Consider the following 27,427-nt stretch of genomic DNA (forward strand, 5'->3'; position numbering starts at 1 on the left):
TAATTGCTATAGGAGGTGCTTAATGGAGGTTCTTAAGACTTGGAAATTTGTCCAGGCTAAACCTACTGCACACGGTTCAACCTATAAATCACTCACCATCATCTGGCTTTCCCGACTCATGAACGTCTTCTGTTATGCCCTGACGAAACAATTAAGTTCTAAACAGTATTATCAAAGCTTGATACCGGAAAAGGAAAAATAGACACAATCCTCCTAACAGCATGTTGAAACAAAAAAAGAAGGACCATGAAGCAAGAAGTGCCGAGGAGTGCACATGCTGGGACGGATTTCAGTTTTTCTTTTCTCATTTTGCGTTTAGCATGCTCGACTATCGGTAAACCGTTTCCAGACAGTGATTAAACGAAATGATAATCAATCATTCTTTTTCTTTTCTATTTCCGAAAGCAGGCCCTTTCCGAGTCTCGGTGCCTCCTTAATGTTGGCAGCGGTAGAACGGCATTTTGTCACCGGATGTAGGAACGGAAGTCGCAAACAGTAACTGAAGTTTGATTAATGAAAATGTGTAGTAACAAGCATAAGAGAATATACTCTTTATACTGCATGCATAAAAGTATATTTGATGTGCGATGCATTTGATACAAAAATGTCATTCCATTCGTTTAGGTCGAATCGCTTGTAGCAACTTTTACACAAATTCCTTTTGAAAGTAGCACATTGATGACTTTTATCAATAACTACTACTACGAGTTATTATTTTATCTCGTTGCTATTATCATCAATGTGTTTTCCACGACCATTTCATTAACCTGTACTCATACCGGTAAAGAAATTAACTAATGTTAATTGACATAGACTACTCTATTCCGTGTCGGTGAAACTAATCCTCCACACATCAGTCCTACACATGCACCTGGTGTAATTTTTACACAAGCTTTGACTGTAGATACCACAAGTCAGACGGAAACGTGAATTGAAAAGTTATCTTTGACAGCTGCAGATCCCGAGAGACAGGAACCGTATTGTGCGGAATGGATTTTTTTTTCTGATGTTTCTTTTATTCCATTCGAATCCATTCTACGGATGGTAGAGATAGACGGAGCTGCAAATTGAAAAGCGTCATGCTACCCATGATAACGAAATGGAATTTCTCTCGATGATACGATTGAACAATGCTTTCATTCCGGTAATCGAAAGAAAAAAAATGAATAAATTCAATCTTGTTTGTTCACACCATCAGAAAAAAGGCAAACAAACAATGTGTTTGGCTTTCTTATTAAAATCGTTTGAATGAAAGTTATATTTTGTAGTACAAAAATAGAATTATTGTAAATTTAAAAAATCAGCCATCAACAATCTTTGAATTCAATTTGGAATGTATCTCTGTTGAGATGGTTTGTTCACCTTACTGTTACAAATAACGATCATTGTACACAACAAAAAAAGAGTAAACTTCGTTGAGTTATCTATGTAAAAGTAAAAATCGATTCATGATTATGAACGATAATATATCAATATTTGTTACAATTTTATACAAAAACATCAGATCAAATCAGATACTAGTAAAACGATTTCCTTATGCTCATTTTCAAAATCATAATCTCTTTTTTGTATCTGAAAAACAAACAGCACAAGAAAGAGCCCGTGAAAAAAGGGTGTGCCCATTTCCATTTTTTCATTCCTTTTCCAGCACACGTCCTGTTGCTTTCATTCTGCTCCCTGAATTGAAGTCGTTGTACGTTAAATTTAGCTGTGGCCTCAATGATCAATTCGCATTAAGGTTGTTCCATAAAATTGAGCGAACAATTGATCAGACATTCAATGAAATCACGGATAAATCTATAATTTCGGTAAACTATTCACATCTTTTCGAAAGAACATGCGATCTGCACTGATAATAGTATATCGAATTACACTTTAATTGTTCAATCTATGCATGGGTTAGCTTACCATCGTCTATTATTTTGTTACTTGTACAAAGGGTTTAGCATACCTGCAAATAGAAAACATGAAATCGTTAATAAAGCAGTCGTTCACAAAATTCCACTTAAAACAAGTGCTTCAAATTAATCCAAATTATTGATAAAAATTGTCCGTAAGCTTTTAGCTTTTGGGATAATAAAAACGAACATTTACAAAAATGAACAACACATAACCTTGTCCAAAGAAAACAGATCATCAGACCCAGGGAAAGCGAAGCATCCAGAAAATGGTCAAAACGAATTATGTAAAAATGTCCCTACGCCGTGAATGCGTTTTGCATACGAAATTACACTGCAGCGGCAGAGGAACAGCAAGAAAAAGCCTGCCGTGTCTAAGGAACTGACTTACCCTGTATGTCCTGTTTCCCACACCTCTGCAGTAAAAGTACGAAAACCAACAGGGGCCCGCCCCTTCAAGGGACATCGAAAAAAATATTCTTCCTTAAAAGCACGACCCCCGGGGAACTAGGCACTCTCCAAAAACGTTCACGTCGCACAGGGCAAATGTGAATACTAATGCGGCCGTTCCTGCGGGATACCAACGCTTTTAACAAGTAATAAGACAAGAAAGTACGAACAAAGCGTCGAAAGGATCAAAACATAAAGCCTCAGAGTGTTCCAGTAGTCTAAAAGCATCATAATATACCGGTGACCTAAAGAGGCAGCCATGTTGAGCTGCAGACATAGCAACATGCATGCCGGAAATATGAGTTCCTGTAGTTGTAGATTAAAGCCCATTATGCTCAGAGCAGATGTTCAAAAGGGCCGAGATTTGCTTTGCTCATTCAAGTAAAATTGGAAAACTATAACACATATTGAAAATATTTTTCTTCCATGATTTACCGCTTTGTTCGTGTGTACTAATAAACCTTAGGATTAGAAAGTGACATCAACTATTGGTATTCATGTTTTTATATGAACGAAACAAACAGAAGTACCATTAATGCCTGCAGAACCCATCGTAGTAAAAGCGCTGATGAAGGTCATGATGAGTCTTATGATTGTGATGCCATTATTTGCACTTGTGTATAGTACGCAATTTGCCCCTGACCAGTTACATATAAACTCCTTGTTCGGTGGCTTTAATAAGAGCTTCATGGTAACCGAAAGCTTTAAGACCACCTGCTGCCACCCAATGGTAGGATTGAAATCATGTACCGACTTTTGGACATAGTCTACTATGTATTGTTAGAAGCAATCGATTCCTGGTCGTAATTCCACATCACGATAGAAATCAGGATGATGGGTATCTTCTTGTAGACAATCAATACCGCTGGCACAGTAGGAAGAGTAACACGATAGTACATGACACCTTCCATTCCTCTCGATAAAGGCAGACGGTGAAAAGAAGGGTATGAAATTGGTTGTCATCGCTTCACTAAAGCCATCAAGTGTTCCGCCACCGTCACCGCATATCCGAAGACCGTCGACAGTGCCAAACCATAGTGTAACAATCGTAGCCATGACCAGGATTAAAAGAAACTCAATCATCAGCAATGCTCCAGAGCCGCCCTGAAATCCCCAACCAGAAGGAACATCTATATAGCTCTACAAAGCCCTGACCAACAATTACCGGCACAGTGCGATAAGGACGGTCGGGTTTCTCTCCCAAGCGGTTGGGTTGTAGTTTATTTACCGTTTGGAACTCGTAATTACATTTCCATCACTATGCCGTCGAAAAAATGCACAGCTATGTGAAAGAACCGTCAAAGACCGAATGCAGACACAGCGAAAGCGAACCAAAGACAAAGAAAAAAGAAACACAAATCCCCAACGAAATACAGAAACACCGTTGATGGAACAGGTCCAGCAGACAAGTGAAGAGTTTCATCTAGCAACAGCAGAAACCCCGCCGGAAGCGCTTTCGGTGGAACTTTCCAACTAGGTGGACATACGGAGGGACAGAGAAACCAACCCTTCAACGAAATACCAACACTTTCTGTGCCTCACCTTGTTGCTCTCCAGTGAGGTTCGGTCTCGCAAGGCGAAAAGCAATAACGGGATAGAAAAGAAAAACCACAAGCAATGTCTATCCGACCATTGCTATGATGACGCTGAATGCCTATGACGAAGGAAAGGAAACATTGACGAAGACGACAATCAATGACGACCACCAGCAGACATAAACTACGAGCACGTCCGTACGTCCATCGGTCAATGGATCTGGAAGCCAATCAGGTATCGTTGAGGATGTAGGGAACCGAACCTGCCACGGTCGATACTTCGCACCATGTGACATCTTTGCATATAAATCACGTACAACTCACGTCTCGGAACAGTACGACGCCGTCAATAGCAGCAAGCAGCAGTTGCATAGAAAATGCTAGAAATGAAGTTTTTTGACGCATGTCTTGCATTTTAAACTAACGCAAATACGGTCAGTTTTGGAATAGTTACCAGAAGCAGTCTCTGGATTACATTATAAGACAGATTAAAATAGAATGCATTTGTACCCGATGAAAATTGTACCAGAGGAAGGCTTTTGTGATGAAAATATTTGTAGGAGTTTTTTAAGCGTAAACACAACATGTAGTACAATAATATTTTTTTTAACACAAAGTTTCATCCACAAAGTAAGAGCTGTCACCAAGTTCAAAGTACCATAAATGACGAAGCTCTTAGTGGGTAAAATCGAGTGGCTTGCATTGCTTGATTTACAAGACTTATAATGACTAAACCGCAAAAAAATATGTCAGTAACTGCCATTTAATAAGGTTATATGTCTCTTCGAGCCACATAATGTTAGTTATGGCTGAGTTCATTCTGTATATTGCAAGACGAGGTTTCCAGCGGGGAATTGATGGCCGCAGAGACGTATGCAAATAATTTAATTATAACTTTGTTCCCCGAGCATTGCAGCTAATGATCTATACCGCCTCCTTGGCGACGCTTGAGTCACCATATCTTCATCTTAGGTCGCAACTAGTACGCATACTAGGTCCACATGATTACCGTTGAAAGAATGTTGCAATCGTCGCTTTCAGATCGCGCAACTGTTTCTTCGATAGCTAATATCTCTAACAATTAAGGAATACGACGGCCACCCGACACGCATAACCGCTTAATGATAGGCCTTCTAGACATACCGGTGTTGCTGCTGACAAGAAAAGTGATGATGGTGGTAGCAACAATTATGGGTCCTGGATCACCCCATTCCACTACACGAGCTGATTGCTGCTACCAGCTCCACGAAGCTCCACGGTGAATTGCCCCAGGTTGCTGATAGTCGACCGTGCGATCATAAGCGACATCAAACCCGATGTATAGAGACGTACCGACTCTACGCATCCGGTATCAGCCATTCACCATTATGCGCTGCACTAGCGCATTTCCCACCACACGCAGGCACAAGGTGCGATAGCATATCCGATGTCTATCGATGTCCGACATTCTACCGGATATTTTTCATCCGACGCATCCAGCGTGCCCGGAGTGCGTGTACGAAGATGGTTGCCACAAGAAACAATTTGTGCAACGAAACACTGCGCTCGCTAAGGTGTGGCTAATTGAGATGTTGTGCTCGATGCTGCGAGGATATTACGGGTGAAATTGATATAATTAACAACCTGATGAAGAAAGATGGTATGACGATTGGAAACGATTTGTTTCTAGCTCCGCCTGAAGCGGATCCGGTTACAATTCGCTCGGATATGGAGATATTCCGAATGATTACCTGAACTCAAATGTCTTGTTGGTGATGTTATCACTAAAAAATACATGTAATAATTGTTTAAAAAAAATCTAGTTAACTATATCACTTAAGCCTGGCAGAACATCAAAGTATATACTTTAAAAACTAATATTTTCATCGCTAATTTAATATTTAAAAAAGATTAGGAACTCCGTTAAACCTTCCATAGTACAATGCAGCATGCAGCAATGCAGGCAGAAATACAGCAGATTTTAAAAGCTAAATAAATCGCAAGCAGGCAATAAAGTTCTATAACCACCGTGTTAAATATGAATGTTGAATGAAAAACGCACTGAAGCAACATAATACAAGAAGAAAGCAAACCACGGTGAAATATTCTGGAGAGTTTTCAGCACCCTAAGGCCTAAAGGTCCCAAAACCATTGCAGATCTCGTGGCACTACTTTTAACCTCGTTATTGTTGCAGCAGAGAAACACTGTCCATTCATTTTGATGAAAACCAGAAACATCCGGGAACTGGAATACCTAAACATTGCGTCCAGCGACATTCCCATATCATCCTACTAGCACCATTTTGGCTGTGAGAAAACGCAGCGAGCACATTTATGCTCTTTTTCCGGTGCATATGGAAACGGTATCCACATTCGGTTATTTTGGTATTTTCGAAGTTTTGGTTGCAAGTAGAGAGTGCATGTTTCAACATGCACTACCATTACGATCAATAGTGCTTTACAAACTAAATAAAGCTTAGTTCCAATAATTTAAGTTCACACGAAATAAAACCCAATTGTAAGTTTACCTTGAGGTGCCACTAGCTGGCTTTTCCCAACCAATTTTCACTCATTTCGTTTCGGCGTGCGAAGCAGCAATTAAACAACGAACCCAGAACCAAATCCGAAACTAATATCAACCAAAAAACCAATCAGCAAAGATGATTTTTTTTACCATGGCCCTCCACATACTCTTTCGGCGTTTCTGTTAACCTAGCCTGGGACAAGGTACTAGGCGGATGGCGAACGTTGGTCGAAGGGAATGTACGCTTCACTGCCGAGAAGGAATTAACGACACGGACGTTCAACCGTTCCGCTTGAGCAAAAATAACATCTGTGGCTAATCATTTGTTCTCAATTCGGACGAAGATCAAACGAAAAACGAAGCTGCAGTTACGGACATTGGAAAGGTAGTTGGAGATATCGAAATATGAAAAGAATATGTTTGTTGTGTGGTGAAATAAAGCACTTTTTATTATTTTGTTATCTGTTAGAAAATAGTTCTCCCAACATCAACATATATGGTCGCTTAGTTAAGTCGAAAACTAAGAAATAGCGTTGTTCCTTTTAGATTTCACATTGAACAAAAAGAGATCACATAGATCCTTGCTTCACGTCATGCAAAAATGTGCAGTTAAAGCTACGCCTTTTCACCCCTTACGGTCGGTCTTCAAGGTGCAAAAATACGTATGGAATAAATCGAGAAACTACACACAACCACAACGCGAATCATCAGTACTAGTAGCAACGAGTTCGTGCGATTGGAAACGGCCAGGAGGAATACAGTGGTTAAAGTGAAGCACCGACACACAGCATGTCGGCAACAGAAGATACTGCGGCGCACACCACACACACGGGTGAAGCACGAACAATCTCCGTCGGGTGGTGAAAACGGGTGGAAGCGCGCACGCAAAGGGTGCATTGGCTCATAATGGCGGAAAACATTAAAAGCCTCTTTTGGTCGATCGAAGCGCTTCGGAACGGGACCACAACACGCGCATGGAAGAAAAAGGAACCGACACAACAAGTCTAGAAGAAAAAAAACTTAAACAAAAAATATCGTTTCAGTAGATAGCACACAAAAAAACGAACCAACGATGTGGAAGTGGCGGTCGAATACCGAGATAAAAGAGCCAAACCGAACTGACCGCAGTACAGGCACGGCTTGTTTTCGATACGATCGTCCGTGAGGAAGGAAAAAAAATATTCAAAAATTGCGATGACGCGATGGAGAGATGGATATGGCCAACGCGAAATGTTGTACGTTAACAGATGCATGTAGACCACATGAACTGTACAGCAATATTGAAAATTCGGTTTTGTTAGGAATCTTGGAGGAATATTAGGTATTGAGTTAGAAACCATTGTCATGGTGCAACAATATTCTACAGCTCCCTCTACAGATAAGTAAATAACAGCAAGAAGTCAGACAATCCATTTTAATCACAATCACAACCTGGATTCTGGATTCTGGAATATTGATTCTGGATTCTGGATTCTGATTAAAGCATTTAAATCAGGCATTTCCAGTACATGCGCCTCAACCATATACATACGCAAGAAATAAATATCGAAATGCAAATAAATAACAATTGAACTCCATGCATAGATACTAAAACTTTGTTTTTTCTAGCCGAAGAACGAATAATTGATTCTCAAAATACGCAAGCTAACGCTCGAGTAAACATGCAAAATATACCTTGTTTTTCTCTCATTAAGTGTGTGAATGTGTTCGTTTGGCCCACAACAGCGCGAGTTAAAAGCCGCACCGCCAAACCACGGACCTCACGCGGCACGGCCACAAAAAGACATTAAAGAGCACACAGTTCGCTTTGCAGGCGCAACAGCGCACATGGATCGCAGCAGTATAAGCCGCGAGGATCGATGCGATCGAGAGTTCGAAAAGAAAGAAGATGGAAACATATCTTTGCCGGCCGGGTGAACGAGACAGGCAAGTTTATTTAAGTCCTCGAAAAACGACAGGAACGGGCGTAATCGGCGTGGAGCTCCGGTGCGCTCCCTTCGCATCCATACAGGCGCTGTGGCCCACTCACAAATGTTTGAAGCTTCGAATGGATGAAGCATGGAACGCTTCGGGGAAAAGTGCCAGCCATGGAAAGAGTTCAGGGCGGGAATCTGACGGGACGGCAATGGGTGGCGGATGATGCTCTATTGCCGCTATATTGCTGTGTACTGCTGCCGAGCAGATGATGGCATTGATCAAGCGACGATCGGCATAAGATCTTACCGGTTCGATAGAAGCAAACGAGAACGAGAAGGAGAAGCGAGAAGAAACGATGCTTCAAACTGAACGGCAGCGAAGGAAGGTTAAACCTTCAAAGCAGTTAGACACTGAAAAGAGGATGGGGGATTGTTAAACAGCGGAACACCACCGCAAAGGAATTCATCGTTTCATCCCATTGGCGCTGTTCGATCGCGCTCTGCTCTGCACGCTTCATCGATTTCCCTTAAGCGAGTGATCCAGCAGTGTATTCGGCTGTGCTTTGTGACAAGGAAATGGAAAACTGTTTAACTGAGATCACCTTTTGCGAAAGAATACGACCGGCACATGGACCTGCCTCTAATTCTCTAAGTTTTTGTGTACCACCTTGAACGTTTCCCCGGGACCTTTTGACGCAAAATGCGGTTTGGGCAAAAGGTGTGATGCCGACGCGGTCAGATGCTGTATGGCAGAGTACGTAACACACAAAACATACCTGCAATAAATCGGTAGAGCTTAGAAAGACCAAACGTGGGGATTTATTTTATTATTTTTTACCCATTTGTGACTTCCCCGATTTCTCTATTGGACGAACCAAAATACCTTTTGATCAAGAAGGTAAGCTGATGGATGCTGTGCTTGGCAAATAGTCACAAAGCAAAGATTTACATCTAAAACGAAGGTCAAGCACTAGGAGCTGTACATAAAAGTACGCTGTTGCACATGTCTGTCCAACAAAATTTCTTTCATTGGACACACAAAATATCAGAATTATACAGCATCCCTACGAAGGCACCCCACGACGCCACTTAAACGACCAGAATCGTTGCCCTTACTTTGATGTAGGCTCCGATCAGAACCGGCACAACTAAAACCCTTAAAAAAAGATACGCTTCACCACTTTTACGACTCCCAGATACGCTATAGATAATGGCCTCTCTTAGCAAACGATCGCACAAGTGGTACGGCGACACGCGGGCGGCAAGAATCAAACCGAATAATTCGATTCTGTGTTCAGCTCGTCAGTAATCGAGACCTACGGGACGGACGTAATCGTTGTACATCGAGAGGACGCATCCGTCGTATCGCGCTACATCCCCATACTGTTGTTACTATCCCTAGAACGGAAGGAGGAGTGGTGTAGGAGCTTTTAATTAACGGTAATCAATTAAAATTCCCTTCAATTTCCCGCGATCACTTCACGGGACTGAGTACGGAATCGATTGACGCGCCGGTGTGCAAGGTTTTTGATATCCACAAATGGAATCTTGTCTCACCTTCTTTCTTAGCAACTTTCAAAACGAATAAAAATGTGTGCGGTAGAATGGTGGAATGAAGAAGAGGGAAACAAAAACCCGATCCAAGATAATAATAATAAAACAGTCATCCGCCGTCGACCATCCCATGGCCACCCCATCGACAGAGCATGGACACGGAGCTGGAGATGAGAGAGGCCCACAAGTTCTTCTGCCTTTGCGGCATCTCAGCATCTCCAGACACCGCCCAAACCCGGACCGCGCCGACGAAAACGTCCGGCCAGCTACAGTTGTGCGTCCATTAAACGACAATAATCGTCATTAACTTATATATCGCAGGCACAGCGAATGCCGCCACAATCGTACGAGCATTCCCTTTTTGTTCAAGGTGCCGCAAGAAACGGCCCCAGAAGGAAACGCACTAATCTCGAATTCTTCCCGCTTTGATGAATTCGGACCGGCGCGCCTTAGAGCGGACCCGGAGACGGGTTACATTTTTTTAACATACGGTAAATGGGGTCGTTAATGTGTTTCGCCCCCTTTTCAAGTCGCTTTAATCCGACCTACGCCGTATTTATGACCGCTGTGTCATAGCTGTTGGCTGTGTTGGTTGTTGCGTCGTCCACACAAATCGGACATTGAACCACAATCAAACGAAAAAAAAAAGACAGACTTGCTTTCTTGCACCTGCCAATGTAAACGCGGCAAACTTTTTTGGGGAACTAATAAAAAGTTGTACGGATTGTCGAGGTTATAGTTGATAAGACTAAAAGCTTTTTAGAAGATCCTCAGGAAAATCGAAGATCCCAGATGGTCGTACAGCTTAAATGACGACAGCAAATGATTTTAAAAGCAATCGTCGGCTGCCAAATGATTCAAACATACCATTCATTCGATGCAAACTAATATTTCGGCCATGCAGTGCCGAAATGACAAGCATCTGTGTACAGGAGCAAGAAAAACTGTACAACGTAAAGAGCACCCAAGCTTTATCTGTTATGCTAACAGTCGAAACGATGAGGCCTTCCCTGACCCACAGCCACAGCAAGTCAATATGCATCAGAATGTGCATTTCATGCGGCTTGGGAAGTGTCTATCTCAGGTAACGTAACGCCTCTGCCAAACTGCGATGAGAGGCAACAACGGTGCAACGAAACCGTGCAAGGGAAAAACAAAATCGATCAATTAAACCTCCGTCTAATGGCACTATTTCGCAGCCTGAAACAACAATAACTATAAATTGCGCGCATTATCGCGCCAACACGGCGGAATTGTGATTGCAAACTTGGCGCCGCTACCACCGCGGTTCCTCAGCTGCCTGTTGTCTGCGTCTGTCTGTCGGCGCAAAGGGTCTTTGATGTGTGGGCAACCTCCTCTTGAGCGAAACAGAGAGCTCGCGTGCGCGTCTATATTTTCCGTGCCGACACTTTGCTTTACCGCCCGTTTCTCGCGCAGCAAGTTTAATGACCACCAACCCAGCATCGGCGGTTGGCTATGACCGGCCGAAGTAACTACACTATTAGGACGCGGTATGAAATTGTTTTTAATTAATATTGTAACAACGACCTGGTTGACTGTCGGCAGGTCTGATCCGGCGATAGTTGGCGTCAGTTACGGTCCGATTAAGATCGATTGAATAGTTTTACAGATTGTAACAAAAAAAAGCTATTTTAGTGTCTAGCTATTTTTAGATCGTATCTCCTACATGAGCCACATTTTTGAGGCATTCAACTAGCTATTGAAAATTCTTTTCTCGATATCTCACTTATGCTGGATTCGAATACTAAACATACTGCTTTAAAGAAACGTTACACTTATCCAATTTTTTATTACTTATTACCAAGAATGAATCTATAGACATGTGACTAAAACTATTGAACAACACAAAACGAAAAATTCAAACAAAAAAAAAACTACAAAATCGAATTTGATCATTGGGACACACCGCAGTCTTTCAAGATCTGGGCAAAGCTTTATTTTTCACCACCATGGAGTCCAAGATGGTGACTAAACAAATGCAAGGCGATCCGAGAAAAGCAAACATAAACCATTTTTCGACGAAAGAGAAGGTTCCAAATGTTTGCGAGATCGTTTGGTATGCGCCATTGTAGGCCAGACTTCCAAACTCCATATACGTTAGTGAGAAGTGGTGCAATAGTAAAAAAAAGAAAACAAAATCCATTTGAATAAGTCATCACCAATCCACGGCCCGGAGCTTCACGTTTCCCTACCGAAACGGTAAACAAACACGCAGCAAAGACCTAGAACAAATACGTTCCATGGCAGGTAGTCGCACATATTCGGAAGTTTTGGAGAGAGTAAAAAAAACATAATCCCAGCATCCAAACCCACTTCTTTCTATATTATTCTTTGTACAATATGTCTGGAATCAACGACATCATTAGGAGTGAAAGAGGATTCAGCAGCAGCATAGCATAATATACTACATTTATAATAAACCTACTCTCAAACAACTCACTCGCACATTCAATACGGCTTCTTAAGTTTACAGTTGGCAGAAAGAATGAGTACAGACCGTTTTAAAAGCGTCTGACTAGCAGTCCTTTAGCTACATTTTCAAGAACTACATATAGTGTCCCTTGAAAGCTATACAATTCACGGTACTTTATGCGAACAAGATAAACAAGTACCTTGAACACTAAACCGAGCGATCACATGCCAAAGAGGTTTGGTATGTGCAAACGACTGTAGTAACATCTCCATTCTATGCTCCGTGACGCACTTCAAAGGCACCGGGTGCAGCCATACGAGATATGCGCAAGGGCCCATTTATTTTATACTCTGATCTTTTGAGACGGAAGATTTACTGCGCTGCATCATGCAAATTTCATTCCCTTTCAACGATGAAAAAGTGTAGACTTAACTTTATGAAAAGAGATTGATGTCTGATAACGCGTAGAGGTGCACATATTACCCTGCGGATTATCTTGAAAAACATCTCGTAACAGGACCGTAACTGCGTTTGCATTCAGGCAAATAAAGTAGCTATGAGCTTATAAGCCTTTTCAAACACCATAATTGGAGGACAGCGGACAGAACCTCCGCTCAGATTCAAGTACATGGAAAGCATTTCTTTTGTTCGATTGTTGACTAGTACTTCAGAAAAGCAAAACAATCTATGTACTTAAGAGGCCTACCCGTAGACATCTTACGCGAAATATTTTTGCCTACGTGGCTGTTCGGTTACTCATATAGTTCTTGAGATTATCCCTATTTTCAAAGTTTACAAAGAGAAAGCAGCATGAGAAACTGGGGTAATTAAGTAATTCAAACCCCACAAACATACCCATCATTTTCGTGATAATGATAGCAATGATACTCGTTTCTTATACTACCGCTGTAATTCGGCGATGTATCCAGCAACGGGTAAATAATACTCAAGTGTGTCAGATGTGACAGCCTAAGAATTCCCAAAGGTTTAACGCCAGGTAATAGAATATAAAAGCTAGAAGTTCTATTAGATCAGGTAAACAACTTTAGAAATAAAAGCCATGCGACAACAGTGGAAGTTACCGACACCTCAATGAAGCCAAGTCTAAGTTAAGTAGTTGGGTGCAAAAATGGGAAACACGCAAAAGGCACTCTCAACACGCGATCGTGGGATATCTCTGCTATGGACATGCGCTACAAGAAGTGATGTGCGTTTTGCACCTTGCTATAATTATAGCCGTTGCGGAACACATAGCCTTAGGAAGGCAGAAAAAGTGGCTGCCATCTTCCCAGGTGATGGACCATCTCCCGTTCACCATACAACTCACACTGAAGCGATGAAGACGACAACAGATACACACAATACTCACGAAAGTTTCATAGGTGGTTTTCAACCAAAATTTAAGAATAATATGTACTACTGTACTTAATACCTTCTTATCATCTTTACCGGTGATGGCATCGACAGGTACATCTAAAGATAATAGTAAGATCGGTTTGAATCGGAAAATAACAGACTGAACGCAGGGTATGAAATATCTTGTTTAAGTAACTCAAACTTTGATACAACACAGTCAACCTTACATATTTTGTAAAATTTTGGTAACCTCGCACAAAACAAATAGGCAACAGTATCCAAAAAACAGATCTTATGTCTTCGGCAAGGAGAGCAACAGCCCGACATAAACCGGTGGTGATTCGTATCGTAGATTCAGTATCAAAAAAAAATCTTTTTTGTAGTAAAATTGTTTTTGTAATAAGATATTCACTGTCCCTCCCTGGATTATCTCGAAAATGAACGGGTTGGTTTTGAAAATGTGTCGGATTTTCAAATAACGGCGGCACGTAACATGTTGAGTGACAGATGGAATCAATTTAACAGCGATGGAAGCGATGAATGGTTGTTCTTTTTACTCATATTATGAGCACGGCGGCAGCAAACTTGTTGCCGAACCGTATCTTTGCGGATGCATCCAAGTGAATTGGAACGAAAGAAACCGATAACATTTTCGAACACAAAACCCAAAATACCTGCCATAACTGAGCGTTTGAGATGGAACGAAGCAAAAACGCTCAGAAATAAGGCTGAGACACTGGTCCGCTTTTTGAGGTTTGTTGCATTTGTTCGGCCGACAGTGAACTAAAGAAGCGAAATTCGCGATCAGGGAAAAAAAACTGCGGCTATAGTAAGAAAGCACGCTGAAGAAGTAGTATACGAAAGATCTCTCATCCGCCCTCCAAGGGGCTTGTTTTTTTTTTAGTTGCTTGACGGCTATCTTGTTAACGTCTGGTAGCAGGGCAGCAAAAATCGGCGGAACTTAACAATCGTGCCCACTGTCTTGCGGTTTTGTTGCAACTAAGTCCAATGTCGAAGGTAAAAAAAAACCACTCAAACACACAGAATCCAGCCGTGGCTCGTAAAAATACACGTGCGGCTGCCACAACAATACGGAAGGCACAAAGAGACGGCAGAAACGGCCGCCACATCGAATGCCGCTTCATTCGCCTTAAAAAAGGCATTGGTATTTCTCTGCGGCCAAGGGGAGCATTGCGTTGCAAGACATCTGCAAAAACGTGTTCAGCCGCATCATAAGGAAGACGGACAACACACGAGCAATAAAAACCAACCGCAAATTCCAAACCAGCAGATGGAGCCGAAAATTTTCGGTGAAAAACTAAAGCGCTTTGACGAATAGAGTAAAGCCCTGCGGGGAGCAGCGAGTGCGGAAATGTACGATCGCCGTTTGAAGTGGAACGTCCTTGTTTCTTCCATGTCAAACTCCGTGAAATGTCGATTCTTGTGGCGATGCATATAACGAGCTGGAAATGCACCTTGGCGCACCAATTCTTCCGACGGTAGCAACATATCTTTGGCTGAGCATACACAACAGACAACTGGTTCCGGTCGCATTGACGACACCGGTACGAACCCCGCAATCAACAGAGTGATAGAGCTGGTTCTTTGTAGTGTTCCTCCATTGATACTTTCCGTCACCACACCGCAAGTAATGATTACCTTGCCATGCATTTCCAACACATCCGGCCCGATTCGATTCTGCCGGTTGCTGCTTCTCGCCGGCTTTTGCTTTGTTTTCCTTGTGCATATTTTTTCCACAACCACCGCCGGCCGGGGCAAACGGAAAATTTTTAATCATTTCCTCCGGCAGTTTTGAAGCAAACCTTTTACAATGCACCTAAATATGAATGCATCTTGTCTCCTTCGAATGCAACTGTGTATTGCAGCCTCTCTTCGCTTGCCGTAAAAGGGGGAAGCCTATTGAAAAACAATCTTTCGCCCCAACAGCGACTTTGCGTGGTTAATTGTAGGGTGTTGCTGTATACGAGAACAAATCGTTTCGCCTACCTTACACTCTTGGCAACATTTGAACGTTTTGCCACACGGTTGCGGAAACGAAACCACTGCGCTGCCGGCGAATGGGCAGCTGAGTGTCTTAGTGCAATCTTTACCAGGGTATCGAAGAATACATTTGAACTACAATGTTCGTAATTATTATGAAGCACAATGTTGCATAATCGTGTTGAAAAAAACCAGCAGTTGAACAGATCTCTTCCAAAATAAAAGACAAATCTTTAACTCGTTCAATTGTGACTTCACGTCCGGAACGGATATTTTGCCCTCTGCTACAATCTCAGATTAAAATTAATGTGATTTAATAATTCCCACACAAAAGCCGTGCGCGTTCTCATTATAAATTCAATTCTTAAGATACCCTCAAGAATATAATTTAAACAAGTCAAGTGCAAGAAATGAATAAGCCCACTCGAAACTCAATGGCTACAATCCGGAAATTATACTACTTCATCCCATTTACGGGCGAGGTTATACATTTGCGTTGGCGTAACGGTACGACGTTTCGAAAAATTAGCCAACTTCCCTTGCATTGGAATAAAATACTACGCTTGGTAAAAAAACAATCTCAAGTTTTGACCAGAATCCCGGAGCTAAAGTGTTGATGGTTGTTGGTTTCTACCACAGACTTCAACGATATCAAGAAACACCGTTCGCATGGGTCGTGGTGGTGCTGTATGTGCAAATCGTAATGCACCTGAAACTGTACCACCGAAGCCGCACACACCACACAACACAAAAGACCAACAAAAGGCTACAATTTGCAACGCTTCCACATTTCATCACACTGCGTTGAAAAAGGCGATAAAGATTTCTCTCTTCCCTTTGGGGAGCATTGTACACAAAGCAGCAGCTGAAGAAGAAGGGGTCGTAGCAAAACTGGATGGTAGTATGATTCGTATGACGCAGGACCAGCGCAGGGAACACGGTAGAGGAGCCGAGTGCGCGCGGTGGTTGCTTTTCCACCGGTGTAACCAGGCATCATTATCATTATCTTAATTTTCCCCACAGTTGCACTAATTTTCTGCCTGCTGCACACTGCTGCACCCGATGCAAACCAATGTTCGCTTCGTACAACTGGAGCGGATGGAACTGAAGCAATACACCTTTTTACCCTTTTCTTCTTTTCATTTTGTGCAGGCACATACCCTAGAGAAAATATAAGTGGTCCAGATGCCGGGGATACAGCATCCACAGTCAACTCTTACAAACTATGGGGCACTCTGTGCATATTGTGTCAATCTTGTCAAGTACGATATTCACATCAGGTAACAATGCGGTCAGGGCGTCCTTGTTGAACAAAAACCTGAAGCTGAGAAGATGTTTTAAGACACCGAAGAAAAATGTTTGACATTTTTGCAAACAGCTCTGGAATGAACTTATCCACGTTGTCAGGGAACATAGCTGCGGGGATTTTATGGATCGTCATCGAATATGCTATCCCATGATGAGAGTGGGCTATTATCTAGACCATAATTTACTGACTTAATGGGAGAAAATATAGCTTCCATAAAAGATCTGTACAGAAGCGACAGTTTCATGGACTGATAATAAACAGAATTGAAGCCGTCCGTTCAACAATTCTTAAAAATACTCCTGGTGTGTCTTGGAAGACTTTTGGTGTGTCTCCCCGTTCCATGATTCTTTAGAACTTTTTTTCTTGAATTTATTCCGAAACTAAGCTCAATACAATATAAAACAACTGTCGGAGTTATTCTAACCAAAAATTACTTGACAAAAAATCTTATTAGCATATCCCATCCTACGTAGACGGTCTGGATTCGTTAACAAACCTCTAGTAGGCAAGACATAAACTTGACCCAACATCGCCGAGATCAAGAGTGGATTACTTGTAGAAGGAAAGCTGGAAAGCTGAATTCTATGGGCGGACGACAGAGCAGATTCCCACATTTCAAGAAGATGAATCTATTTGTATGTTGAGTACATAAAACTTTCTTTAAAAATAGACAAATTAAAAGCATCATATTGAGTTATTAAGATGCTATGTTTCTGGGATGTATTTTTGCAGTAGATTCTTGCTTCACAAAATGTATTTTTCCACTTTTTTCTTAAACCCCTACCTATACCCACAACGAGAAATTCCAAAAACCGATCGATCATGATCGAAAAATGCCCCTTAAAGATGGTTACCCCGGAACAGATGGTTCCAACCGAGGGCTGAAAGAATGCCACGCTCACGTCCTCATTTTTGTATCGTTCCCGTTCACATTCCCTTCTATTTTAACGATCATAATTCTATTCGGTCCGTTGTGTTTTTTTTTTCTTTCTTCTTTGGTCCCAGTGTTGGCAGAAAACCTTTTTCTCAAAACCATATTTTCTAAGTAGTGTGCGAAGATCGCCTCAAAAGACGTCCTCTGATCACTTTGTTTCCTCCCGTTCCAGGATCGTACCCGGGTTGGGCACGACGTTTGCGTGTTAAAATGCGTACGGATGCGTAAACGTAAACGGCGTAGCAAAGGAAAAAAAAGGATCAGGAACTCCTAACCACCGAAACAAGATCGGGTCCGAAGAAGTATGCTAGAGTCTAGGGGAACGACGGAACGGCTTTTGTCGGATGCCGTCCTATTTTACAACACAAAGCATCAAAGCACGCATACACACACACACATAGATCCAGCGACCTATGGCGGGCTATCGATGACCGATGAATATGACATAGAAACACAACCTGCGGAGAGCATAAGGGAATCATCCTTCTCGAGAAAAGAACCAGAAAACAAAATGTACTGGCCAGAGTGGAGGGGGACGATCGGCAAAAGCTGTTGCCGTTCGCTCCGTTCCACGATGAACTATAAAAGCGATCCTCCGCCAGGCGGCAAAGATGTGGTAAGAACGAATTCACAACAACAAAAAATCCCGAGAACGCACGTATCTTTACCGTGTCTCGGGGCCTCCTGGGCCTTCTTTATCATGCATGCTTGCTTTCATCCACTTTTCATTTCACCATCCACCAGTTTCCTTCCCTCGGCTTCTCTACCGAAAAGACCCCTAATGCTCGACGCCAATGAATGATGGTTTCGAGGGTGGGCAGAGTGGGGCGGGGGTTCGGAACACCACGGAAAAGGGACGAAAAGGAAGGTGTAAAAACTCGACACAAATGACGAAAAGAACAAGAAAAAAACACAAAGCGCACCGAAAAACATCAGAAGGTAAAGACACAAGAAGCAAAGGCAAAGGAAAACAAAATATGGAAAGAAAAGAGGGAAAAAGAAGAACGCAAAGCAGAACCACCGCCTCGACCGACCCCGACGAGAGACCGATTCGAAGCATAAAAGCAATGAAAGAGAAAAAATAAATGGAGAGGAAAAAAAGAGGAACACAACACAGTTTCACACACACGCACGCACAAACACAAGCACGCACTGGGTACGGCAGAAGAAGAAAGAAACCGAAAAGGGATCCCGCGCGGCTGCGCACTATCTATTAAGGATGAGGAAGGGAGCGGACGGGCGAACGGGTCGAGAAGGGGGAAGGCGGAAGGATGCTCCATAGGTTGTGTGACAGGGCAGGCCGGCGCAGGGCGAAGAGGCCGAGTGGAACAATTCCGAAAACGCGACCGAAATAGGAATGCCACCGAATGGCACGACGGTCGTTTGGTCAACGGCAACGGGCATGTGTGGGCAACATGGGAACGAGTGGGGGAGGAAGGTGGTAGCGGTGGAAGGATGGTTTGACGCGGCGGCAAGTAAGCGAGTGGAACGCTAAAGCGGAGCGGCGGTCAAAAAGAATCGAAACCGCTCCGTAGGTTCATGGAGAAGGGCGTGTAAGGAGGTTGGGTGGTATGGATAGGGGGTTGTTTGGTTCCATATACTGTACTGCTACGGAAGGCATGAGCGGGAAGGGATGGAACGGATGGATGCTGAAGCCACAGGCATGCACGCACTCTCGCGACTCATAAAACGACCAAACGATCGAGAAAGAAAGAGAAATCGAAATTTGAAAGAAAAAAACCAAACCCCGTACACACACACACGCGCGCGCACACACAGCAAAAGAAAAGCCGACAGAGATCATATAAAAGCATCGAAACCCGGCGCACCGGCCTATTCGAACGACCGTGCCGGTAGCGTGAAAGAGACGAAAGTCAGCAAAGGGAGATAGCTTCCCAGAGTGGCAGCAAGTGGTGGTCTTTCTAGGGGGTCGTGTTCATGTGAGCTAGAGCGAGACAGAAAATACGCGAGATCGTTCATACATTACTGCAAGAGAATGATCGACGCACCGCAGCAGACGAGAGAAAACCCATGCGTGAGAGACGGACGACCGACGGTGGGTGGATGGATGAACAGCACACGCATGATAATGACGCTGAGGATCATCACACACATACATACACACACGTTCGAACACAGGCAACCGCAGCCATACGCACTCGCCGCACGCACGACGGTGCGGTAACTGCAGCAACCTTCCCATCCACTGCTCCTGCTGCTCCTATCCGTACCCAGAAGGTTTCCGTTGGCAATCAACTTGTTGGATGACGGTTCGGTTGAAGCGTGATTTGCTCACCTCACCACCAACAGCTTAGTCCTCTCCCTTCAGTAAGATTTACCTTAAGGGCACAGGAAAATGATATCACACCACAGCTGTATCCACTAAGGCAAGATTGGAAGTTGAACTAGTAAAAATTCATTCAGATGTTTCGAATTCAAGTCAATCAATTCTACAAGTTATTACAACAAGGGACTAACGGCAGGTTGTGAAAATTTCAAAAATGTGTTGTACTCGATTAAGAGATTTAGAGTTAAACGTTCCGCTAGGTTATAAAGAAGGATTCTTAATGGATGTCTTTCGATGGAAGCGTTTTAGTTAAAAATAATATTTCCTTGTGTCATGTTTTGTCTTCTGATACCAATTTCCAACAATCAAAAGATATTTGGCCAGTCGAAAACATATTACAAAAACTTCAACATTTCTGATGGAATTATTACTGAGTTGGGACATCCGATCTACACATCCTATCCTTCTTCGATCAGGACGATCTGAACCCAGTAGACTTTAGTGGAGAAGGACTTAATGTAACAACTAAATTTTCATAATAAGCCTTACGAATTTAGCCTAATATTTTGATGTGCTTTGTGTTTATTTTGGTTTCATTTTAAATATATTTTGTATTTGAAGAAAATATAGCAAATCTTTTGTATCTGTTTTAGCAAACTAACCTCAATCCTTGTTTCAACTACGGGTAAACGATCTCCTTGGTCGCCCTTTAATATCATCTCCCACCCCTTCTTCCAATTCAACATAACTAGGTCAAAACCATCTGCCAAAACATCAGGGAGCCAGGCACGTAACGGAGAAAATGGCCTGCGGTACAAGAATGGCGGCTCCATACACGACGCCGAGAGTGTGCGAGGTGTGAAAATTAGCCGCAGAGCTACAGAACACAGTAACACAGCCAGATGGTACTGTTGCCGCCGCTACTGCTGCTGCTACGCAACCGTTCCTACACACGCGCCATCTTTGATGAATGGGGTTGTTTTTTTTCTGTTTCAAACACAACCGATACCAGAATGGACCGGAAAGAAGTGTACGTACGTGCGTGCGTGTGAATCTCCCGATTGACACCAAGGTACAAAGCGTTTTTCCTCTTCAGATCTTAGTTTAGTCCCACGTTTTTCTTGCATTTCTGCACAACTCCTAATTGGGTTTGTGGCGCTTTTAACAAACAGTGCCAAAAGAAGGTTGTTAAACGGAAATATGAAAAAATCGTACGTCTTCACTCGCACAGTTAGCTTTGCCAACCGCGGCAAGCACAGTTTTAGTTCAACTGAGGCGATTCTTGCATCCACCCTCCTTCGCCTCGGATTCATTTTACGAACGAAATTCTTTGCTCAACGCTTTGACACGTCATTCCTCCTACCACTCGGAGTACGGCCCGCCCCATCGGATTCGTTTGAGCCATTTCATGGTAGACGAACGGAGAAGGTTAAAGGGCTTGTCCTAAGCCGGGAGGATTATGTATTCCCGAAAAACTTTTCCCAAAGCCAAACTGTGCGATAGCAACAAAACTGGAAAAAGCAGCATTTTGTGATGAAGAATAAATTACCCAGTATGTGTCGACAGCTTATTCCACAAAAACCTACATTTTCTTTCCCTTTCTCTGCTTTCGGCAGAGCAGTGTCCTGAATAATCTCGCAGCATTAATGGATGTTTGGCGCAAGGGTGTGTTCTTCCAAGGGTCACCACCATCGTTTGGTGATCTTCGAACTAGAGAGGCTTGACATTTGGGAACCTGATAATGGCCGATGAAATTGAGCACCGCACCATCTGCGACATTTTCAACGTCGGCCCCATTTCAGCGTTGCAGTGCAATAGAGATTAAGTGACATTCTTGGAAGGGATTAGGGTGTCGAGATTTATAGCAATGCACAGTATGAATCGCAGACAGCGGAAATTCGTAAACATACCTGTGAACTGTTTGTAGCCGCCGAGTATCTTGTGCTTCCACCATTTAACAATATTTCCTGCCATTACGCCAGCCGTGAGATGCCACGTTCAGGAACGAAGCGTTTTGCTTTTTTTTCTGTTTAGATTTTCAAACACTACAAGTTGAAGACAATTGCTTCAAATTCACTGCTACGCTTACACTACACTAAATGTGGGGTTATTTTGAACGGTTTTCCACGCCCCATAACATTCTCTTCGATCTGCCGATCGGACGATGCACACAGACACACCTAGCTTCCCGTACAGGCGGCACCCCGTACAACTATTTTCCCATTTTTCACTTAATTCCACACGATTACTTCACACTACACATCCTCTCGCGCTAGCCCCGCTAGTGAACATTTGGGCGTTTACTTGGATTGCACTTTCGCACCATTCGTGTACCACTACCACGCGCACACTTGGATTGCTACCGTGACTTTGCAGTGAACCAACTGCATCATTTTACCTTCGAACCAACACTCGCAACTATGTTGGATCACCAGATCACCGCGATCACTATTTGATCTATCACTTATTTGTTTGACAGGTGGTAGTAGAGGGTACACGTTGCCGTTTGCGTTTGCTGTAAGAAAAAGAAGACATGCACTGTTTCATTGATATCCTAGGGAAATCGATTCGTTGTAGAATATGTAGGAAGGATCGTGAATTTTACAGACTAATATTCGTTTTCCAGAAGTGAGTTTTACCAAAACTAAAATTGATCTTGTCTAATCATACGAAGGCTATTTCGCTACGTATATGTACACGAGCCCTGTCCATTTAATAACAAACTTGTTCCAAAAATCCACCAACGCGTCAAAACATTAAATTTCTACGCTTTGAAATTGAGCGGGAATTGAAGTTGAACGTCTTTAGAGTATGCTGCTCAGGCAAACATAACGTGGCCACAAAACAAGTGTCATTGTGTTGGTGCACGTTCAACCTACAACTTCCACAGTGTTGGTGCTGCCGTTCGCGTGCTACAGTGTGTGTGCTTATGCTTCTCTTTTTTACTACGCCACTCTGCCCTCAGCTATATGTTTCGTTCGATAGAGGCTGCTGCCTCGGTGTTGTGTTTTTACTCTAGTGAATTGTTTACGTTCGGATTAATAATTTAACAATTGCAACAACCAAAGAAATTAAGCTTGCGTTACTTGATACACAATGATGCTGCTATTCATTTGTAATTTTCTTCACGGGCTTATTTTATAAGCAAAAATTCACCACAACACCATCGGCTTCACCTGCTTGCTTGCAGAGACCACGTAGAATTGGAATTGGGAAATGCAATGTCGGTGGAACAAGAAAGACAACCATCATCGAGCATGAATTAGCACGGCGGCAATGGCCGTCTTCGGACAGAATGAAATTAAAACAATATCCGTCTTGCGCTGCGTCTAGAAACGAGTTATAAGACGTCACGAGTATACAGTGATTTAAATAAAATTCGTTTCCAGTAGCACAATTTTGTTTCACACCCTTCACAACAATTGTTCGTTTAAATATAAACATACTTTCAATAGTCGCGTAGAAACACAAGTGCCACCTTTTCCATGAACACTTCACGCACGCAACTTACATTTTGAACACTTGTATTGGTTGTTTTTCTTTGCAAGTCTCACTCGATAAATAGTGGCGTAAGGGAAAACCACTGTAAATAGTAACAACTGCGTGGTGATGCTTTTTCACTGGCACTAGCAACGACACGCCGCACGTCCGCACGCTTTGAAAGTAACGATACAAATAATAGAGAGAGCCCCCAAGTATGCTGCTGTCCCTTTACTTTACAGGCTTTACGCTCTCGCCATGCGTTTGTACACTTTGTGAGGTGTGTGCGTGTGCATGCGTCCTGCGGTACGGTGGTTGCTACGGCGAGCAACAGAATGAGAGACGGAGAGCACAGTTCAGGTGAAGTGAGAGAATTTTGACCAACGCGCGGTTTTTCTCGTAAAACATCACGAGAGCGTTCAGAAACATAATTTGAAGTACTCAGCCCTGTGGTATGAACGCCCGAGCAACAACAAATTCAACGGAATGATCGGGCGTTTTGTTTCTCTAGGGGAGCAAGGAGCAATACGACTCCATAAGAATGTTAAATTGTAATCGTTTGATTTCTTCTTTCATTACCGTTAGTGTGGTGTTTTGTAGGCACGATTATAAGAAAAATCAAGTGCAAATCGGTTGTTTTTTTTTTGTATCAATACTTTCATAAGTCGAGGTTACAAAAATCTGTGCGGATATCTTTTTTTTAAGTTTAAATCACATACATTTATTTATCCTAAAACATGCACAGGACTGTTGTTGGAGAACAAGAAAAAAATCATTTTGATTGAAGAACGGCTCTTCCTTTTGATATTTTTTTACTAGACTCAACACCGTATTCACACCATGCCTCGCTTTTTTTCTATCCAATTGCAAGAAGCCATTCGGACCGTCCAGACCGCTTTTCATGCTATTAGCACCATTAGTTACAATTCACGCAAACCTTCTTTACCAGCTCGTCGTAATTAGAAAACGGTGTGTTCTCGCTTCGATTCTTTTTTCCCCAATGTGGTGTGATGCGCACCCGGTAACCATGTTAAACAACTCTAAACCGGCGCGAATTGCAACGGTTCGATCGCCCTGATCCAGCATCAAATGGATGAAAAGAGCTTGTAGGTGAATATCTGGCAGAAAAAAAATGCACAAAATCACACTTGAAAAATAAGTATTATCCAGAAACTTTAAACGAATAAAGTACCAAATTGTTTTGCAAACTTTAATTGCAACGACTGAAATTTCCCTTTGGCGATTTGGAGAAACAATGTGTTCAATGGAGGAAATAATGGGAACAATCGATAAAGCGACCCCGCAATCCATCCGCAGGCCACAGTGTAACCTGCACTTTGGCCCTTTCTTACAGTGAAGGTGTCGGATCGTATGTATCTTCAGGTTTTTTTTACTTCTTTTAATGCTTTTCCAATGCTTGTTTCCTTTTTTTTTTTGCTTCACCTTACTTCGCGCCTTCGTACTGAGAGGAACAATAGCAGAACGGTGAAGTTATCATCAATTTGACACGGTTCCGTAATTTACCCATGCTCCCTGTTGCAAAACTTATTCCCTAGAGGTTGGCGGCGTGTTTCGTGCACGCTGAGCAAGGAACGGGGGCCGTGATGATGGGGTAGTCCAAGATCGACAATCAAAATTTCAAATTATGCCTTAATGTTCCATCGATCAAAAATTGCCGTGCACGACGCTCTCTGAAGGGACGGTTCGTGCAGGCATGCATTGCTGTGCATCTGGCGTGGGACGGTTAGCAGCTTTGGAATTGTGGAAGACAGAAACAGGAATTAAATAAAACAGAAACCTATATCAACCCTGTCATGTTGCACAATTAAGCTGATCAGTTTAGATCAATTCAAATTTATATGTTACTGAATCTTGTGTGTTACTAAAGTGACCATAACCATTTAAAAAAAAAAAACATGTCTGTTAGGGGAAGCTCAATTATAGTAAAACATAAAAATATAAAGTAAAAGTGTGTCAGTAAAGGTACCTTACAATTCCGCTAACAATCATCTCCCCATTCAAGGGTTAACCGTCCATAGCGTGATCGATACAAAGGGGGTTTATTTTTTGCTGCTTTCATACCGTCTCTGCGCCATCGGCCGTCAGTTTGCGGCAATCTTTGAAGATTCTGCTCTGTCGCGCGCTTACACTGCGAGCGGAACCCCGTACGTAGGCACATTAGTTTGATGGTTGTAATTAATATTGCATCCTACGGTCGGCACATTAATCGAACAGCATCAACCAGATAGTTCAGCGTCCCCGCAAAAGATTGCGTTTTAATAATGGTTTTCCGTTTTTTTCTTCTCCACTCTACTCAAGTCGTCCACCCGAAAGGAACATCCGATTTACAGATTAAACTGCAATTTAAGGTGACAGCAGCACAGTAGCAACAAAAACCGGCTGGCACGGCAAAATGTACCCTTTTTTGTCCAGCGGTCGGCGACGACAACTCCCAAGCCCACGGAAAATGTAAAACAAAACATTACTCGCATTTGGGTTGTAGAACTAATGGTTGAATAGTGTGTAGATAGGAAGAGGATTGTTTCCTTGGGATTTTGCAACCTCTTTTTGCCTTAATAATAAAGCACCGATTCAAATAACAAAAAACGATCTTACATTGACGAAGGTGTACGTTGAGAGGACCTAATTAATCCATCTTTTATTCCTGTGGTTGTAATGTTGCAGTTAGAAATGGAAATAAAGTTAAAAGGAAGATCTGGGCCGCACTACACAGCCGGAGACTGATGATGAAACACGTGAGTTTCATGTGCTCACTTCCTCTGCACAGCAACTATTCCAGACAAACTAGTATTACAGGCCAGCAAAATTGTTTTGCAAAAAAACGCATTCCACATCACAATCAACACATCAAAGCTCTGGTCTGGCAACATTATAGCATATGGAACACTTGAAACTAATTGCAATACCTATGAAAGGCTGAGCCGTTCCTGGGTAGAACCTGCAAAGACCTACTTTGCAACTGTGCTACTTTGCTGGTCTGCCAAGGCATTTTTCAAAGCAGAATAACGTTATACAGATAACAAGGACAAAGTATTCGAAAAATTCAGATAGTGGAGCAATAGATGGAAAAATCATGTGCCTTTTACTTTTGATATTAATAATATGCATACTTAAGTGCTTCGGGAAGTCTGCTGACCTTCCTGGCGAAACCGAAAACCAAACACAACCGAAAGATTTAAAGCGACTCAATCGATTGGTACTATTCAAACGTCGTTGCCAGCCCACAGGAGCTTTGGCGAATCTGCTTGGCTGCAGAATTCAGAGGATCGATTGGATAATCCACGAGTAAGTCTTATTCTTCTTCTTGCTTGGCACTACAACCTCGAGAGGTCTCGGCCGGCCATTTCCGAACGTCTAGATGGGATTTGAGCCCCGGTCCTGCCGTGTGAAGACCGGCGCCGTTGTCGGCCGTGCAACAGCCTCGTTGCAGCATCAAGTCTCATTTGGTGGACATTTTAATTAACTCACAATTGCAAAGCAATTCCACGTCTCCCGATATGCCTCCCTCTGATTACATTTATCCATCTCAATCTTGAGCATGCTGTCGGCAGTCTCGCCATCCGACCATACCCCAAAGCACACAATCTGTTGCGTATGATCTAAGAAAAGATCGTCAAGATGAATCCCCCCACCGACAGAATGGTCTTCGTCGTCAACCTAACCAAGCATGCCTCCAGTCTTCTGGTTACCACGAGACACCAACCAGCACGCTGCGATCTGTTAGAACACTGGTTGAGCTTTTTGGGGTT

At 42.7% G+C, this 27,427-nt stretch overlaps 1 protein-coding gene across 2 annotated transcripts in view; it reads right to left on the minus strand.

The window, feature by feature from the left end:
* Positions 1-23,868, minus strand: part of LOC118509052 (protein naked cuticle homolog) — a 45,499-nt gene extending 21,631 nt beyond the window's left edge. The window contains exons 1-2 of one of the 2 annotated variants that reach the window (XM_036049161.1): positions 23,689-23,868; positions 22,088-22,692 (exon numbers count right to left, since the gene is read on the minus strand). In XM_036049161.1, coding sequence (XP_035905054.1) covers positions 22,088-22,151 — 64 coding nt within the window. In that variant the 5' untranslated portion in view covers positions 22,152-22,692; positions 23,689-23,868. Of the gene's footprint in view, positions 1-22,087; positions 22,693-23,623 lie in introns of both variants that reach the window. The other variant, XM_036049162.1, reaches the window with a different exon arrangement.
* Between the last annotated feature and the right edge of the window lie 3,559 nt (positions 23,869-27,427).

The sequence above is a fragment of the Anopheles stephensi genome, chromosome 3, assembly GCF_013141755.1.
Source record: "Anopheles stephensi strain Indian chromosome 3, UCI_ANSTEP_V1.0, whole genome shotgun sequence".
In the NCBI taxonomy this organism is placed as follows: Eukaryota; Metazoa; Arthropoda; class Insecta; order Diptera; family Culicidae; genus Anopheles; species Anopheles stephensi.